Raw genomic sequence first — 19201 nt, forward strand, 5'->3', positions numbered from 1 at the left:
GCCAAGAACATATTCTTTCAAAAAATATATTTTATGAGCAGTAACCAACAGCAGCTAATATCAAGTATTTGCACCAACCTTTTCAAGTTGGTCCAGTTCATTAATTTCCAGGTTTTCCAGAGTAAAAGCTGAGCTAACTCTGCCCTCCTCCTCCCGTTGTCCTCTTCCCTCCTTCCTCCTTTCATCTCCTTCTGTAGTTTTTGCGTCATCCTTACCACTTTCTGGTGAGGGGCTCTGCTCTTCCAGGGGGCCCTCGTGGTCCCACAGGCCGTAACGCTGCGCACACACACACACACACACACACACACACACACACACACACACACACACACACACACACACACACACACACACACACACACACACACACACACACACACACACACACACACACACACACACACACACACACACACACACACACACACACACACACACACACACACACACGCTGAAGTTCTGCTGCTAAAGTGGAATTATTCTTACGTGTGACAATGTGAAATTTAATGCAACTTTTTGATAGCATGGCATAGCAAGATATTTATACTGTAAGACCCTCTCAACACCACGGTATGATCAGTGAGAGTGGTTATATGCAAACTGTTGTTCACAATATCTCTGTCTCTACAGAATAGCATATATTTACTCCTGTTTGCATTCAGGGATAATTTGAAATTGAATGGGCGTCTTGCAATTTATCAAAGGCTTGTTGTAGGAATGTAGGTGCAGCCTGTGCCAGATTAGCAAAGCATTACAAAACTGTATCATCTGCATAAAGATGGACATTACAAGTTGTTATGAAGGAGGAAATATTAATATAAATGATGAACAAGTCAGGACCCAACATTTAGCCTGATATTACCCTCTTTGAAAGTGGTAACACACAGTGCACTAATCTAAACTTTACACAATTGGCAGATCATTCATAACACACCAACATCAGGTTGAAACACCCAGAGCAGCAGTGTGGTTATTACTGTCAGTTTATTGAAAGTTCCAGTTTTAAAAATGTGTCATTAAAGGTTGAATATGGAGAATGAGCAGACCAGCTCCATCTAGTGTCCTAAGATTGTAGTCACAACAATAAAATATAATTCCAGCAGTTGGGTTGCCAGGTTGGTTGCAGAGTGTGTCAGAGATCAGCCTGCTCCATGTCAGTGATGAATCAAACATGGGAACCACTCATTTGGACTCATCAGTTCATTGACATCAGTATTTAATGTTAGCCAGTCTTCAGCTGGAAGTCTTTCTTTGAGTGCTGTGGAATCCATTAGCTAGCTCTCAACTCAGAATGATTCTTGTTTCTGTAGCCTGATGGGCGTGAGCAGAGCAGCAGCTTCCACAGCAGAGACAGTAAGGCTGAAGGCAGATGGAGAGACTGAGGTTTTTACAAAGATAGCTCTCTGGTGTGGTAAGAATGAATATAGAGATGGGTAAACTGACAAATACACAGTTGAACCACCATGTTTCCATTCATTAGTTAACTGTAGCTAACAACAGACAACCATGGCACAACAGAAACAGAACGTGACAGAAAGTCATTGTCAAACCTGTCAAAAAAAAACTAAAATAAATATATTTTTTATGGAAAAGCAATACTTTTCATTCTGTACCCCTCAAAACGCCAGGTGGGTGTATCTTTTATTATTTATTAAATAAAGCTTTCAATTAAGATTCTTCATATTCAACCTTTAAGAAAAACAAAAGAATCAGAAGGAGTTTGACCAACTCACACAAGAGATGTTAATGAGCTACAGCTGAAAATATTAAACAAAAAATGAAATAAACAGCCTGCTTTTCCTAATTCTGTCTGAGATCAAGAAACAGAATATGATATCTGCTACCATTATCCATACTGGAATATAAAGAGCCTCATGGAGTGGTGCAGTGGCTGTGTGTATGTGAAGTCAGTGCATCCTGTCAGCCACACTGTGATGGTTGGGCAGACACTTTTAGCAATAGGCCCTACTGTAAACTTTACAAATGGGTACATTTTAAAAAGTGGAATATGGTCAGTTATGCTTTCACCCTTTATCTCAACTTTAACATGTCCTTGACCAATGGTTGTCAAGCTTACTGTAATCACTGTAAATAGTGACTGACCATGAGCAGGGATCTGTGGAAGAACAGAGCCAGCAGCTGAAGAAGATCGTATCTGATGTAGTTGTCCGTCTTCTCCAGGCCCAGGATGCGAGGTGGGAAGAAAGGTTTGTCTTCATTTATAGTCATCTCATACACGCTGTTCCAAGGAAAGAACCCAAACTGGAAAAGGTATTTGACCACCACCATCACCTGAAAAGAGAGCACAGTGGAACCCTCAGTCAGACCACAACAGAGCCCAGAGAAGGAAACTGAACGCGCTGAACGCCAGTCATTAATGCAAGCTTGTGGTGAACTGTATAAGCACTCCTGGACTCATTACTGTAATTCAGTATTTGAATGGTGAGTAAAAAGTAACAAGGAATCACCAGTAATATCAAATACTGTATGGTGAACAAACAATAAGAAGAGGTTCTTTAAAGGTTGAGATAATGGGATCAAAATGTAAGGTTAAGTCTGAGAGTGAGTTCATCGTGTCACAGCAGGCTTCCCTGAATAATAGAACTTATGTAATTATTTCATTGCCAATATTCCAAACTAAACCTACAGAGATTGTAGTTCAAATCAAATGACTCTCATGTCTTTTACTTTTCTCAAACATATGGTACATCCTTACCCTAGAATCATTATAAAATCAGCTTAAATCGGTTATTTAAAAAAAAGCTGTATTAACGTACATTTTTGGCCCTTAGGTGCAGGTATACAAGCTATGGGACAGGTTAAGATAGTGGAATTAGGAGCTATTATCCTAAAACGTCTTAAACGTCTTCTTGGTATTATTTTTCTGCATGCATATGCAGATATCTGTGTATAGAGACGTCATCTCTCAACACAAACTCCAATCTTGTGTCCCAACCAAGCCCCCACCACAGCGACTTCCTGGTTGATCCAATTAGGAAGTGGCAAAAACTGCAGTTCTCTGAGTGTCCACTGGGGGCAGGTTTCATAATAAAGCAGTTTCTTGCACCACTGAATCTCTGATATCTAATTGCCACACTTCCTGGTTTGGCAGCTGCAAGGCACACTAGAAACATTGGCTGAAAGTGTTTCTACCCACAGGCAATCAGGATAGCAAAAGGACTGTGCCCCCCGACATGCCCCTCAAGTGTTAGTTTTATAGCTATATTCATGTCGTTCTGTGGTACTGCTACTGGCTGGGTTGAACAATATTTTGAACATGTGCACACAAGTTGACAATAAAGCAATCTTGAATCTTGAGCTTAAAGTGAATAAATATCTCAGTAAAGCTGCAGAACTGGTGATGACCCTTTATGGGTTTGTGTCTGTTAACATACTGAATATTGATAGGTGGATTTAAAAGTGACTGCAAACTGATCACAGAAATCAATACATGCTTATTTTCTTAGGTATTGTTCTGTTTCCCAAATGTGGGCCACTGATGCTTTGGTACATTTGACTCATTCAGTGAAACAACATTAACAATATTGCACAATTTTCCTGTGGTGGTTTTTGGTGAATAAGTTACTGAAGTTTCTTGAGTGTGTCTCTCAGTGTTCATACCTCTGTGTAGACTATAGCAGTCATCCAAAACCTCTTGGTTGGTCGTGGAACAGATAACATGGCCCATAGGAACACCAGTATTGGAAGGAACAGTGATATCACAGAGGCACTGACCCCGTTGTTTAACACTATGATAAAATAGCAGACTAGCTCTGAGTTGGCTGCCAGCAGGTTGTACATCGCAAACTGCAGATTCAGCAGACGGTTCTGGTTGTTATAAAACTCTCTGCTCTGTTCTAGCTCCTCGATGAAGAACTGCCTGCAGAGAGAGAAGAGAGAGATTTATCATTCAATTCATCACCAGTCTTTAAAAAACTGATAGAAACAATGGCCAGAACCAGGCGCGTCGCTAGCTAGTGAAAACATTCAGGGCTGTAGCCCAGAAGTCCTTTTAACTGGGGTTTCTCACCCCCAAAAAATGGCCATGTGTGACTCCGGTTGGGGCAGGTCTACTGAGTAGGTTAATGTTTCTGTTAAGGAAGGTCAGAACAGACCCCAGCAGCCAGAATGAGACATGAGAACAACCTACAGCCTCAGAAACACCGACATGCACCGACCTGATGTCAAGTGGACCGGGTTGATCCATTGCAGGTCTCCTGAAACTGTGCAAACTAGAAGACATCACTGCTCCGATGGATGTTTTCTCCCCCGACGGGCAAGTAATACTGCTTTGAGTTTGATTCTGAAGTTATCAAGCCAGTCTGCTTTAAGTTTGATTCTGAAGTTATCAAGTCAGTCTGCTTTAAGTTTGATTCTGAAGTTATCAAGCCAGTCGGCTTTAAGTTTGATTCTGAAGTTATTAAGTCAGTCTGCTTTAAGTTTGATTCTGAAGTTATCACTTCAGTCTGCTTTAGGTTTGATTCTGAAGTTATCAATTTAGTGTGCTTTAAGTGTGATTCTGAAGTCATCAAGTCAGTCTGCTTTAAGTTTGATTCTGAAGTTATCAAGTCAGTCTGCTTTAGGTTTGATCCTGAAGTTATCAAGTCAGTCTGCTTTAAGTTTGATTCTGAAGTTATCAAGTCAGTCTGCTTTAGGTTTGATTCTGAAGTTATCAAGTTAGTGTGCTTTAAGTGTGATTCTGAAGTTATCAAGTCAGTCTGCTTTAAGTTTGATTCTGAAGTTATCAAGTCAGTCTGCTTTAAGTTGGATTCTGAAGTTATCAAGTCAGCCTGCTTTAAGTTTGATTCTGAAGTTATCAAGTCAGACTGCTTTAAGTTTGATTCTGAAGTTATCAAGTCAGTCTGCTTTAGGTTTGATCCTGAAGTTATCAAGTCAGACTGCTTTATGTGTGATTCTGAAGTTATCAAGTCAGTCTGCTTTAAGTTTGATTCTGAAGTTATCAAGTCAGTCTGCTTTAAGTTTGATTCTGAAGTTATCAAGTCAGTCTGCTTTAAGTTTGATTCTGAAGTTATCAAGTCAGTCTGCTTTAAGTTTGATTCTGAAGTTATCAAGTCAGTCTGCTTTAGGTTTGATTTGAAGTTATCAAGTCAGTCTGCTTTAAGTTTGATTCTGAAGTTATCAAGTCAGTCTGCTTTAAGTTTGATTCTGAAGTTATCATGTCAGTCTGCTTTAAGTTTGATTCTGAAGTTATCAAGTCAGACTGCTTTAAGTTTGATTCTGAAGTTATCAAGTCAGTCTGCTTTAGGTTTGATCCTGAAGTTATCAAGTCAGTCTGCTTTAAGTTTGATTCTGAAGTTATCAAGTCAGTCTGCTTTAAGTTTGATTCTGAAGTTATCAAGTCAGTCTGCTTTATGTTTGATTCTGAAGTTATCAAGTCAATCTGCTTTATGTGTGATTCTGAAGTTATCAAGTCAGTCTGCTTTAAGTTGGATTCTGAAGTTATCAAGTCAGACTGCTTTAAGTGTGATTCTGAAGTTATCAAGTCAGACTGCTTTAAGTGTGATTCTGAAGTTATCAAGTCAGACTGCTTTAGGTTTGATTCGGAAGTTATCAAGTCAGTCTGCTTTAAGTGTGATTCTGAAGTTATCAAGTCAGACTGCTTTAAGTTTGATTCTGAAGTTATCAAGTCAGTCTGCTTTAAGTGTGATTCTGAAGTTATCAAGTCAGTCTGCTTTAAGTTTGATTCTGAAGTTATCAAGTCAGTCTGCTTTAAGTGTGATTCTGAAGTTATAAAGTCAGACTGTTTTAAGTTTGATTCTGAAGTTATCAAGTCAGTCTGCTTTAAGTGTGATTCTGAAGTTATCAAGTCAGTCTGCTTTAAGTTTGATTCTGAAGTTATTAAGTCAGTCTGCTTTAAGTTTGATTCTAAAGTTATTAAGTCAGTCTGCTTTAAGTTTGATTCTAAAGTTATTAAGTCAGTCTGTTTTAAGTTTGATTCTGAAGTTATCAAGTCAGTCTGCTTTAAGTTTGATTCTAAAGTTATTAAGTCAGTCTGTTTTAAGTTTGATTCTGAAGTTATCTCTTGTCAGTGTGGACGCGTCAGAATTTTGTGGTTTTCACTGTCTACAATGTTGCATTTGTGGCTGCTGGTAATGCAACCACAAACGTAAAAGTCTAATCATTTGTCGGCACAGAGGTCTGGGGCTATAGCCTGCCCAGGTCTAACAACGCGCCTGGATCAGAGTCATGACATAAAACACAAGTTACAATAAAGCTATAGTTTTCCTTTAAAACATTCATGAGGCCAATATTGTGGCATTACTGCTACTAGACTCAAAACACAGTGAAACAAAGAAGGTCGAATGAAACCAGTGTCACTGTGGATCATTGTTGGCCTTCTTCACAGTATCTACCTGTCTCCCAGCAGCTCGCTGGCTGTTCTTGAATGTCTGTGTTGTTGTTTGGATGGCACTGGTACCACATCCATGCTGCTGCTGGATGGGGCTTCTGGACTCAAGAGGTTGTCACTGCTGTTGAGCCTTGGCCTGGGAGAAGACCGGCCTGTCATAGCCCTGCTATCCACCTCAAGGCAGCTGAGAAAGTCATTCAAACACATACAAATACAATTATGGATACATTTAAACTGAGAAACTCAGGCTTTAAAGCTGCCCTAACTGCCACACTAAGGAAACAGGTGGGCATCCAGCACAAGAGCTTCCATGTTTGAAGAATGAGCTTATTACATCACCTACAGTAGAAAGATATGGAAGCTTTTGTTGGCCAAAATTATCACTTGAGCAATGCTGTAAATCCACAGAGTATGATTCACATGTATATACTATCCACAAATATGTATTTGTTCATTTGCAAATATATATAACTTACTTACAGTCATATTTACTCATTTACGGGCCCATTTCTACATGTGAAACTGTGTTTGCATATTTATGGATTGCCTCCTGTGAGTTTGAGAGCAACGTAACTTAGTGCAACTTTATTTATTATTATTTATTATAATTTTCTCCAACTTTTACCACCGCCCATTTGTAGAATAAACCTCATAATATGAGGTGCAATCATTTGTCCATATGTGGTTGGTAAATAGTAGACATGACGCACACACACTTTCCCACACTAACCTGTACCTAGTGGAGTCCGCATCAGTCTCATCCAAACAAGTCTCCAGTGTAGGGTTCTCACTGGTCTGAGATACCTGGTCGTCCGTGGAGTCTGCTGCTGTGTGATGCTGCCAATCATAGAGAGATGGACCAAAGTCAAAATGTGCGTGTGTTTGTGCTGAATGCTCAGTTCCAAAGAGCGGTGTTTGCTCGTCAAAAACCTCTCTGTTGTGTTTACCTGCTGTATCTTGTGTATGATGAAGTAGCGCTCATTGCACAGAACAGTGGATGTCTCTCTGTACTGCTTAGTCAGCAGGTTGAGCCACTGAGTCAGTCCGTCCACCATGGCCAGAATTATGGCCAATAAGAAGCGCAGGATATCCAAGATCCTCTGAACCATCTCACCGTGACCTACAGCAAACAGACAGAGAGAGACAGGCAGAGGAGGGGAGAAGAACAGGGGATACAGTAAAGGAAGCAAACTGTGACTGGCTATAGATTCAGCAGAGTTCTGAGAGACCATCATCTACTTTTTCTTTACTTTGAAAAGACTGTGGACACAGTGACTTCTGGGGGATTTTTAAATGTAGGTACAGAATTTATAAGGAGAGTAGTTTGCAGCCAAAATATTCTGACATTTCTACTAGTTATATCACATTTATGACATTGGTAAATCAACTTTAGACTGATTGCACTGGCTTTATGAAGCCTAATAGAATTATACTCTAGACGTTTACGCTTGTAAAAGTGAAATTCTGGCGCAGAATCATCCTGTGGTCTTTTTTCGACACTTGCACACATCAAATAAGCCACTGAGACAGTTTTTTCCGTGTATGAACAATTAACGAACAAATCAGGTAATCGCTAAAAGCCGGATGTCGCTAACAGTGAATAGCTCGGGGCAGTATGGTGAAGGCATTCAAACGTCTTTCACAGAAAACAAAGCACTAATGGGCTCCTTCCTTTTGGATTGATTTAGGTAATGCACTTGAATGGACTTTACTATGAGAGGAGCTGGTACAGGGACCAGTAGGTAAGTCTTTAAAACACTCTTTTAATAAACTCTGGGTTCACTAACTACGTTGTTGGTGCTGTGTTTTCTGTGTAAGGACTCTTCTCATGCTGCTGCAGAGGTTTGCTGTTATTTTCAGCAGTATTAGTGGTTAAAAAAGATGTTTGAATGCCTTCACCATACTGCCCCGAGCTAATTAGTGTTAGCCACATCCGGCTGTTAGCGACTCGATGGCCTTTTTGATGTTTGTAAGTGCCGAAAAAGACCATGGGTTGATTTTGCGCCTGACTCACACTTTAAGGGTCTCCTTTTCTGAACACACAAACAACATACTGTAGGTATTTCTTAGTTACTCTCATGATCGCATTAACTAACTACAAACACAAGCCGTTCATTCACTACACAGCAGCATGTTGTGATGGTGAAAGGTGAAAGAAGTAAAGATGATGTGAACCTACCGGACTCCTCTTCCTCTGGCTCCTCCTCCTTAAGGCCAGGGTCCTCAAACACATCATTGTCCCCACAACCTACACACAATTTGTGTTTGAGTTTTTGTTGTTCTTAAATTGCAGTAGTCACTCTCACATAAATCATTATTACAGAAACATAAGATGAATGATGCAAAAGTGCAGCCTACAGTCTGTCTGTGTGCTGATAGACATATCTTTTGTCTGCCTGACAGCGTTATGTGTGTGTATTGTGTTTGATATCTTGCGCGGGGGGAATTAAAAATAAGTCTGTTTACAGACGTGAGAGAAAAATTTCTCCCAGCCACACTAAGGCTATGCTATATGGGCTATGGGGGAGGGGGGGGGGGGGTCATCCCTTTGTTTCCCCTAAAAGTGTCCTATGTTCCCCAGTCACATAAGCCTCTGCCTTCGCTGACTTAATTTAGCATTTTGTTAGGGCTAGAGGTTAGGATACAGTCAGGGTTAGGTGGTAGTGTTAGGGTATATACGTATGTTAGGGTATGTATGTATGTATCCATATTCAACCTTTAAGGCCATCTGATTGTTCCTGGGGTCTCTACATGAGGAATCAAACCTGCTGGGCCAAAAAAAAGTGCAGGGTGCGCATTGTTAAAAAAATCCAGAGGTGCATGACTAATGCTGCAACACCCTTTGAAGCCTCGGTGCTGGACGTGAATGTCATGATGAATGTCATTTCTCATGCCCAAGTCCTAACACTGGGGGCTCCACAGCAACCACAAACCTAGCTTTACTGTTCGCACAGAAGGTTTCACACCTTTGAAACTGGTGTGTATTTGAGTAGAAGGACCTATGCGAGGTGGGCAGACTGTCCTAGAGATAAGGGAAATGGCTTTCTACGCCTCAGCCCTGTTGGTGTAAACATGGTCCAAGGTCTTTTCTCCTCAAGTGGGACAGGAGACATGTTGGTGGAATTTGGGGAGTACAGTCTGCAGGTTCAATGGCTGAAATAACCTGCAACAATAAAGGCTTCCTCCAGATGTTCTTTGCTGATGACAAAGTCTAGGATTAGCACCCAGGGGGATGTGTACTGCATTCACAACAGTGGATGTAAACTCTCTGGGCAGACAGTTAGAGCATGATTTTATTTTTTTGTGATCACCACATCCTCAACACTTGTGCTGATGAATGATGTCACTGTTTATGTATATTCCTCAAGAATGATGTGCTTCTTCTGAGCGGTGGCATCGCGGACCATGTGAAAGCACTCAAAACGGTGCTGGAGAGCTGCAGTAGCTGCAGCTGCTTCATTGCACATGCTTCAGTAAAGTAATAAAGATAACAAATGAAAACAAAAAAGTAGTGGAAAAAAGATGTAAGAATATCTTACCTATCGCAGAAAAAGGCTCCTGTTGTGAATCTGCTCTTCCTTCTGCCTCTTTCTTTTTTATCTCAATGCTCCTCAGCTGTCTCTGGTGTCTCTGACGTTCTCGCAGAGCTGTTTTCACACTGGTCACCCACGCCTGGTATGCCAACTAAAGGGAAAAGGTGAAATCGACAACACAGTCAACATGACAGTTAAAGTTTTAACCCAGCATGTTAACCATAGCAGTGTTAAACATTTGAAACATTTTGATAGAACAACTATAGTACATGCAGTATACATTGTCAGTCACTTGTGACATCACCGGACACATCTTTAAACCCGTCTACTGCAGCATTACATCTGGTAAGTGACTGTCTACGGTCATGTTGTAGCCCCAGTGCTGTCTGTCCACAAATTGAACAACAGTAACAGTAACTGTAACATATCAATATCAGACTGACTGCTTCATGGCTGTGTTATGTAGAAGCGAGCGCATTTTGTAAATTCTGTTTTTCTGACCTGACAGGCAGTCTGTTTCTGAGGTTTCTGTTCTTCAGACTCTTCCTCATCCTCACTGTCTGATTCAAACAGGTAGTACTCTCCTGAGTGAAGCACTGTGAGGAGAAGAAACACATCACAATGTCCTCAACCTCATTATAGGGAGTTTATCTGAAGTTAAATCAGAAGGTCTACTTCAGTCTTAAGGCGAGTGTGTCATACCTGTAGCATGGTCCAACCACGGCCGGTGCCACTTTTTCTTCCTCAACCTCTTCTTGTCTGTCTGGCTCTCTGGAATGAAACAAGAGAAGGTTTGGATTGGTGGACGTGCCTCACAGGACAAACCTTATGATGGTTTTGCTAAACTAAGAAGTTTTGGTGCAAGAATAACGGCTCACTGAAGGATCATTCAAATTAAATGCTTCATCTTTATGGTAACATGAATGTGGTGCCCAGCAGATGTCATATTGCCTACAAGATTAGCAAGAACATGATAATAGGGCGATGATGTAATAACTTTGTTTAAATAGCACCTTTCTCCAGCAGCAACATCTTCACAATCAAACAAAACAGGCTAACACATCAGGGGTCTGTTTCACAAAGCAGGTTCAACAAACTCTGAGTTTAACCCTGAACTCTGAGTTGATCTACTCTACTCTGAGTTTTCGGTTCCAGAACAGCAGATTTGCGTTAGGTTGATCAACTCAGAGTAGTTTCACCTGGAGTTAAGCGTGTGCACCACAAGTAAAAAAAGACAGCATCAATGGAGCCCTGATTCGACGAGTCACCATGGCAACGGGGAAGCGAAGGGCTACGCTACCACTGCAACTGTAAATATTAATCCGCTCATACGGTGAGTTTGAGCAGGTTTACACCGCTGCAGCAGCAAAAGAGAGGGAGACGGTGCGGGAGAACATTGCGGCTCGGGTCAGTGCGTAAGTTTAAATGTAGTCCTGTTGTAAACACAATAATATCACAGGGGAAACTGCTTGAGTGGGAGCCTATTAGTTTATTTCATTTAAGTGCAATCCCGCGGGGGAGAAGCGCACTTGGCAGCAGCTTAAGATGAAACATAAAAACATTGTCCAAACAGGTAAAACATCGGCAAAATCTCATGGTGACGCTTCATTTTGTGCATGTTTTACATGGTAAAGTAAATATTACCATAAGTGGCTGTTTTTTATTCAACATATAAATGTTGTATAAAAAACTCCCATTTGCAAAAAAACGCAGCGCAACACACAATATCTGCTGTGATATGAAAGCATTTCTGGTTGTTAATGTTGTAAATGTAAGGAGGGATGAGATGGACTGTGACATGAAACGGTGTTGTGCGTATTCAGTCCCCTCGCATTATAGGTGATATTCTGGATCAGAAGGCTGTTGTTTCCACCTATAGGAGTAGTTTATATACCGGTAACCCAACTAAAAGCACACACTTTTCAACCTATGAATTGCAAGAAAAGCTGGGATTATATTTAGGAAACGCTAAGTCAAATACATTCAACTTGCTCAAAAGATCCATTTCATTCATTTTGTAATTATGGCTGCAGTATATTAAGGACGTCTATGCGCGGTCTGATATGTCTGATAATCATCTCCCGACGAATATTTAATTCTCTTTGCGGTAATGCTGCACCTTCATCCACGGGATCGTTATCAAAAGGACATGCCATGGTAGTGTAAATATTCACCACTTAATATAACTTCTAATGTAGGCCTACTGAATGACTTTTATACATTGTATACACAAACTCCCGTTTGCAAAAAACCGCAGCGCAACACAGAACATCTGCTGTGATATGAAACGGTACCGCTCAAAAAGAGAATTGCCTGGAAATGCAAGAACATCTATAATCAAGAGTTTGATAATCATCTCCCGACGAATATTTAATTCTCTGTGCACTAATTCTGCACCTTCATCCACGGGATCATTATCAAAAGGACATGCCATGGTAGTGAAATAGTCGCCACCTAATATAACTTCTAATGTCTGATTTTTGCAGTGATTTTCTGAAAAAACAGACGACAGAACTATACTACGCCAAAACTCGCCCGCTGACTGAATGAATGAGGAAATCAAACACCGTGTGTGGCTGAAAGAGGGCGGAGACAGAGAGAAACTCAAGGTTTTCTGAGAAAAACCTGGTCCCGACCAGGTTAGTTTCAGAGAGCATGTTACCATGGTAACTGACCGAGAGGTTAAGTTACCTCTCTTTGTGAAACAGGCTAGAGTTACCCCTCTCTCTCTGGTTTGAGTTACCTCCCTTTGTGAAACGGAAAACTCAGAGTTTCCCTCATTTCAGGGTTAACAGACTCAGAGTTTTCACTAAACCTGCTTTGTGAAACGGACCCCAGGTGTGAGTATCTCAGGTGGCTTCAGGGTTCTTCTGCCCTCTAGCTGTCAGACATTGAATAATGCAGCCTTATGTAAAGGCAGAAAAATGGACTCAAGTATCATTGAGTGGTAATCCCTGCCTGAGGGGCAGTCCAGTTTAGTTCACTGTCATATAAAATCTTTGTATGTTTTTGGTATTGTGATGTTTACAGATCAGTTGAAGAAATACTGAAGGAAACAATAACAAATGAAGGACAGACAGACATGGATGTGTACTACTGTGCAAACTTTTTAGGTAGGTGTGAAAAAAAATGTTGGTAACTAAGAATGCTTCCAAATATATAAATAATAATTGTTTATTTTTATTTACAAAATGCAAAGTGAGCGAACAAAAGAAAAATCTAAATCAAATCAATACTTTGTGTTACTGCCCTTTGCATTCAAACCAACATCAATTTTTCTAGGTACAATTGCACAAATTCAGGGATTTTGTAGTATCATAGTCGGGTGTATGATCAACCAATTATACCAAACAGGTGCTAATGATCATCATTTCACATGGAGGTTGAAACGGTCATTAAATGAAACAGAAACAGCTGTGTAGGAGGCTTCAAACTGGCCGAGGAACAGCCAAACTCTGCTGCCAAGGTGAGGTTGTGGAAGACAGTTTGATGTTACAGGTCAAATACCATGGCAAGACCGAGCACAGCAGCAAGACTCAAGGTAGTTCTACTGAATCAGCAAAGTCTCTCCAAACACAGATTTCAAAGCAGACTGGGGTTTCAAGATGTGCTGTTCAAGCTCTTTAGAAGAAGAACAAAGAAACGGGCAACGTTGAGGATCATAGATGCAGTGATCAGCAAAGGAAACTTAGTGCAGCAGAAGAAAGACACAAAAAGCATATTCTCTTCAAAATGTGAAGATGTGCAGCAGTGCCATCAGCTCAGAACTGACAGAAACCAGTGGGACCCAGGTCCACCCATCTACTGTCCCGAGGAGTCTGGACAGAAACCAGTGGGACCCAGGTCCACCCATCTACTGTACCGAGGAGTCTGGACAGAAACCAGTGGGACCCAGGTCCACCCATCTACTGTCCCGAGGAGTCTGGACAGAAACCAGTGGGACCCAGGTCCACCCATCTACTGTACCGAGGAGTCTGGACAGAAACCAGTGGGACCCAGGTCCACCCATCTACTGTCCCGAGGAGTCTGGACAGAAACCAGTGGGACCCAGGTCCACCCATTTACTGTCCTGAGGAGTCTGGACAGAAACCAGTGGCACCCAGATCCACCTATCTACTGTCCTGAGGAGTCTGGACAGAAACCAGTGGGACCCAGGTCCACCCATCTACTGTCCTGAGGAGTCTGGACAGAAACCAGTTGGACCCAGGTCCACCCATCTACTGTCCTGAGGAGTCTGGACAGAAACCAGTTGGACCCAGGTCCACCGATTTACTGTCCTGAGGAGTCTGGACAGAAACGAGAGGGACCCAGGTCCACCCATCTACTATCCTGAGTAGTCTGGACAGAAGTGGTCTTCATGGAAGAGTTGAGGTCAACAAGCCAAACCTCCAACATGGAAACTAGGCCAAGAGACTCAACTATGCACGAAAACATAGGAAGTGGGGTACAGAAAAATGGCAGCAGGGTCTCTGGACTGATGAGTCCAAATGTGAAATATTTGGCTGTAGCAGAAGGCAGTTTATTCACTGAAGGGCTGGAGAGCGGTACAATGATGAGGTAATGAGGGTCTCCAGTCAACAGTGAAGCACGGTGGTGGTTCATGCAAGTTTGGGGCTGCACTTCTGCAAATAGAGTTAAAGATTCAGTCAGGATTAATGGTGTCCTCAATGCTGAGAAATACAGGCAGATACTTATCCATCAGCCAATAACACCAGGGAGGCGTGTGATTGGCCCTAAATGTATTCTGCAGCAGGACGAGCCCAAACACACAGCCAATGTCATTAGGAACTATCTTCAGCGTAAAGAAGAAGTAGTCCTGGAAGTGGTGTGGCCCCCACAGAGCCCTGATCTCAACATCATCCAGTCTGTCTGGGATTCCATGAAGAGAAAGAAGGATTAGAGGAAGCCTACATCCACAGAAGATCTGGGGTTAGTTCTCCAAGAGGTTTGGAGCAACCTTTGAACAGAGCTCCTTCAGAAACTGTGTGAGTGAACCTAGAAGAAGTGATGCTGTTCTGGAGGCAAAGGGTGGTCCCACCAAATATTGATCTGATTTAGATTTCTCCTCTGTTCAGTCACTGCATGTTGATAATTGATGAAAATAAACTATGAATGCTTCCATTTTTTAATTTCATTCTTAGGTTCCAGCATTTTTCATACCTGCCTAAAACTTTCGAACAGTAGTGTGTGTGTATATATGTTTATATACAGTATATGTCATGTTGAGTTAAGAATTCTTAATAAACTTTACAAATGATGCATATGATTGCCGGGTTCAGTGAATCCTACCAGCAGTCTGGCTCTCCTGACAGTCTTCACTTGTTTTGTGCCCATCTCTGTACTTCTGCTGTTTGGAGCGAATTCTCTCCATCCTGAGGAAGTAGGGCAGAAAAGGGGAGGGCAGGAGACAGAATCATTGAACTTTAACTCTCTTTTGGAGCCAGTTTATAATATTTTAGCAGGCTAATGCAAAGCTATATATTTTATATCTACCCAATGTCATCCATGGTATATTAAGCCCAGGTGCCATATCTAATCAACACATTTCATTTGGTGAGGATCTTTTCACTTTCAGCCATGAGGGACATTGATTATGTTGGAAGATTCAAACTTCAAACAAGATGTGTAATGTGGTGATTACACAAAATCTTGACTTCATTATTGAAAAGTGGACTGGACATTTGAATGACTTTGATGCTACAAATGTGTGTACCAAATTAAACTTAGACTTAGACTTCTCTTTATTGATCCCTTTGGGATGACTCCTGCAAGAAAATTGAATTTCCAGCAGCTTACAAAAACACAAGGGAAGTATACAGGAAGTAACATTCATTTGAATTAATTTATAAAAACCTCTGGGCTTTAATAGATCATACATGTATCAACAACATTCTTGCTGATATTTAAAACTGTGTGCACATTCAAAACATATGTGTGTTCACTGTGAGCTCCAGAATTAAGTCACAGCATTTTAAGAACCAGAATAATCCTGTTGCCGTTGTATGTCTCCGCCAAACAGCCCAGTTGCAGTTTACATCCAATTTAATGTAATATATGAAGTGTATATTATGAAACGTTGTTGCTTCACACACATCTTCAGTCAGGCAGCACAGAAGATTTTTACACTCAGCACAGTTTGAAGATTGATGTCACCAATTAGTATGTGACAAAGTGTCTGTTCTGTTTATGTTCTGTAGAGTTTTGGATAGAGGGCCATTTGAAGTCCAAAAATGTTTTTCTGCTGATATGCTATATCCCCTTCAGAGCGTGCAGTGTATACCTGTGTTGAATGCAACTAACGTATTTCATCATCCAGCTTTCCATTTCTGCTCGCTCGTTGATGCAATTTTACATCGCTACCCTCAAAATCAGCTACACTTACTCTACCGTTAATACTTTAAGATTCAAGAGTTTTCAAGAAAGAACAGCCAGTACACACTGCAATGCCTGTACCATGGTGCTACATACAACATGCCACATATTAACTACTTACTCAAGAAATACTACAAAGTGCAACAAAGTAAATAATTTACTTACGATCTCTTGAGCTGTGACAGAGATTTCTTCTCAGTTTGTTGGTGGAACCTAATGTTCTTCACGATACTGGCTCTGAAAAGCTCAAAGCCCCTGGAAGGAAAAGCATCTGTCATTGAACTGGTCAGGAATTGTTGGGTCTATGTAAATCATAAATAGGTCATAGAGTGTTGTCTGTACCTACTCTGTAAAGTGTTCTGAGATAACTTTTGTTATGATTTGGCAACATAAATAAAATTGAATTGAATTGAATTGAAGTAACTGCAATTAGCAAGAAACCGTGGAGTCAATATCCACAGCAGCTTCATTTCAATTAACAAAGAAAGAATGTCAAATTAAGTAAAAAAAGTTCCCTAATGGTGGTGGGGGAAAAAAGAATGAATGCCCAAATACACTATAAGTCCTTTATCCTAAACGTGAGGAGTTTCTTTCTCAGTTTGTTTGATTTGAAGAATTGGTAACACAGATATATTTTTCTTTAATCACCTATTGATCCCTCATATTGGAAGTGTCTTACCTCGAGGCCTGTTTGGCAGAAGCCTGCAGCTCTGCTATCACATGCAGGAAGTAGTAACTGAGGAAGACCCTCCTCTGAAGCAACAGGCAGAGAAAACAGATACTGTCCCAGATGATCCCTGCCTCTTCTACTGGGAGGCTGCAGGTCCTGTCACTTACTTCTTTCGCTGTCAGAAAAAACACACACTATGACACGTATAGCGATAAAAAGGCATTCTGCAGAACACAACCGTCTGAAAAGGGTGGTAGGTGTGACTTTCTGATAAAATAACGTGTGAATGCAATGCTGTATAGATTTTTATTTTTTTAAATCCACGTAAAAAAAGCTTGAAAGCTCCAGTTCCAGACTTCTGGTTTCCTTTGTCGTTTCTTGTACTGTTTAATACCAACTCGTTTTATTTCATAAACTAAACACACAGGACACACAGCATGAAGCACCATGCAATAATACATTACATGTGCTTAATTATATAGATAATATTCCTAATGTAGACATGATCATTGTTGTGGTATATTGATGTACTATTATTCAAGCACTTACGGTCATAGTAACCTTTGACGGTGCAAACCAGGCTGAAGAGTTGAATCACCCAACAGAAGCCCTTCTGCATCTCAAACACAAACACACACGCCAGGATCTGAAACACACACACACACACACACACACACACACACACACACACACACACACACACACACACACACACACACACACACACACACACACACACACACACACACACACACACACACACACACACACACACACACACACACACACACACACACACACACACACACACACACACACACACACACACACACACACACACACACACACACACACACACACGTAAGCACATGGGTTTTCAACATTAACTTTATGGACACCTGGTGTATTCATTGACTGTTTTGCTCATGCTGCTGTTTTGACAAAAATAAGCAAAATGATTATTTGACTCGTCCACTCTGAAAAGAGACTGGAAGACTCACACGCAATCACTTACCAGCTGATGTCAGTTAGGTCTGTGAGGGTTCAGGGTTAACAGTTTAGGGTTTAAGTTGGAGTCCCATTCATTACTATGAAAGCTGCTTCATACTGTAGTTAAATACAAAGTTGCAGTGCACTACCGTACAGAGTATTGGCATTATGTTTGATCAGGGTATGTCCTTAGACTCCCACATAAAACTAACAACAAGGATTGCATTTTTTCACCTGCATAATAATGCAAAAATAAGGAACATTGTGTCAAACCAGTCCATGCATTTGTCACTTCTAATGTGGTGAAGCCACTGCTGATATAAACAACAATATTTCAGAATAAATCCTAATACTTAATACTTTGTTCTCTAATTCTGATCTCCAGTGAATATGTAAAGTGTCTTGAGATAACCTGAGATGATTTGGTACTATATATAAAGTTGAACTGAAATTGAATACCCTACACGGAGAAAGCAATCGACTGGTTTTCTGCTGAGAGACATGGCCTCAGATTTAGAGGTGCTGATCCTCATTCCAGCCGCTTCACACTTGCCTGCAAAAAGCAGTAATGAGATCCCCAGCCCACCGAACTGCAACCCCTCCCTACCATGATTACGCCTCAATATCCAGTCCATGAATATCACAAACAGGATTGATGACAAAGCACAGCCCTGGTGGAGGCCAACCCCCACCGCGAACAAATCTGACTTACTGCAGAGAACCCTGTTATACCTCCAGAAGTATCTCTTAGGGGACCCGGTCATATACCTTCTTATTTTCAGATTAAAGAGGTACTATTATGCACAAATGTCCACTGTGCATGTTCACAATGTGCTGCTCTGCATCATCCAGTCAGACAATAACAGGATTTCCTGGAAAAGCAACTTTCCATTTGTCACCAAATGTCTGCTGTTTCAAACCTATAAGGCCAATAGTGTGACTGAGTCTATTCATTAATCACTTCACCTAGCCCTTTTGTACTTTTCCTTGCTGCAAATACATGAACCTTAGGAGGCTAAAATAGAGAATAAGTCATTGCATCAATTGGGGTACAACACATGCATAGTAATGTCTGATCGTGACTTGCCGAGGCTCAATAGCTGGTGCATGACCAAACAACACGGGGATCATTGATTTGTTTCACTGAGGCCTCTGCAGTCAGCGTTTATACAAAAATAAAGGTATGTTAATCAGTCATATATAAAAGTCATGTCTGTGCTCCCAAGACCCACCAGTCTGTGCTTGTCATTGTGCTTTGGCAATTGA

The 19201-nt window shown here is 41.1% G+C and overlaps 1 protein-coding gene across 2 annotated transcripts in view; it reads right to left on the bottom strand.

The window, feature by feature from the left end:
- piezo1 (piezo type mechanosensitive ion channel component 1 (Er blood group)) overlaps nt 1–19201 on the bottom strand; it is a 125831-nt gene that overhangs the window by 19871 nt on the left and 86759 nt on the right. Inside the window, exons 26-39 of one of the 2 annotated variants that reach the window (XM_083923231.1) lie at nt 17495–17591; nt 16955–17120; nt 16441–16530; nt 15193–15275; nt 10606–10674; nt 10405–10499; nt 9910–10054; nt 8550–8618; nt 7318–7490; nt 7107–7207; nt 6375–6554; nt 3622–3880; nt 2104–2292; nt 79–276 (exon numbers count right to left, since the gene is read on the bottom strand). In XM_083923231.1, the coding sequence (XP_083779357.1) occupies nt 79–276; nt 2104–2292; nt 3622–3880; nt 6375–6554; nt 7107–7207; nt 7318–7490; nt 8550–8618; nt 9910–10054; nt 10405–10499; nt 10606–10674; nt 15193–15275; nt 16441–16530; nt 16955–17120; nt 17495–17591 (1914 nt within the window). Of the gene's footprint in view, nt 1–78; nt 277–2103; nt 2293–3621; nt 3881–6374; nt 6555–7100; nt 7208–7317; nt 7491–8549; nt 8619–9909; nt 10055–10404; nt 10500–10605; nt 10675–15192; nt 15276–16440; nt 16531–16954; nt 17121–17494; nt 17592–19201 lie in introns of both variants that reach the window. The other variant, XM_083923230.1, reaches the window with a different exon arrangement.

Source organism: Echiichthys vipera (assembly GCF_963691815.1).
Source record: "Echiichthys vipera genome assembly, chromosome: 11".
NCBI classification, from domain to species: Eukaryota; Metazoa; Chordata; class Actinopteri; order Perciformes; family Trachinidae; genus Echiichthys; species Echiichthys vipera.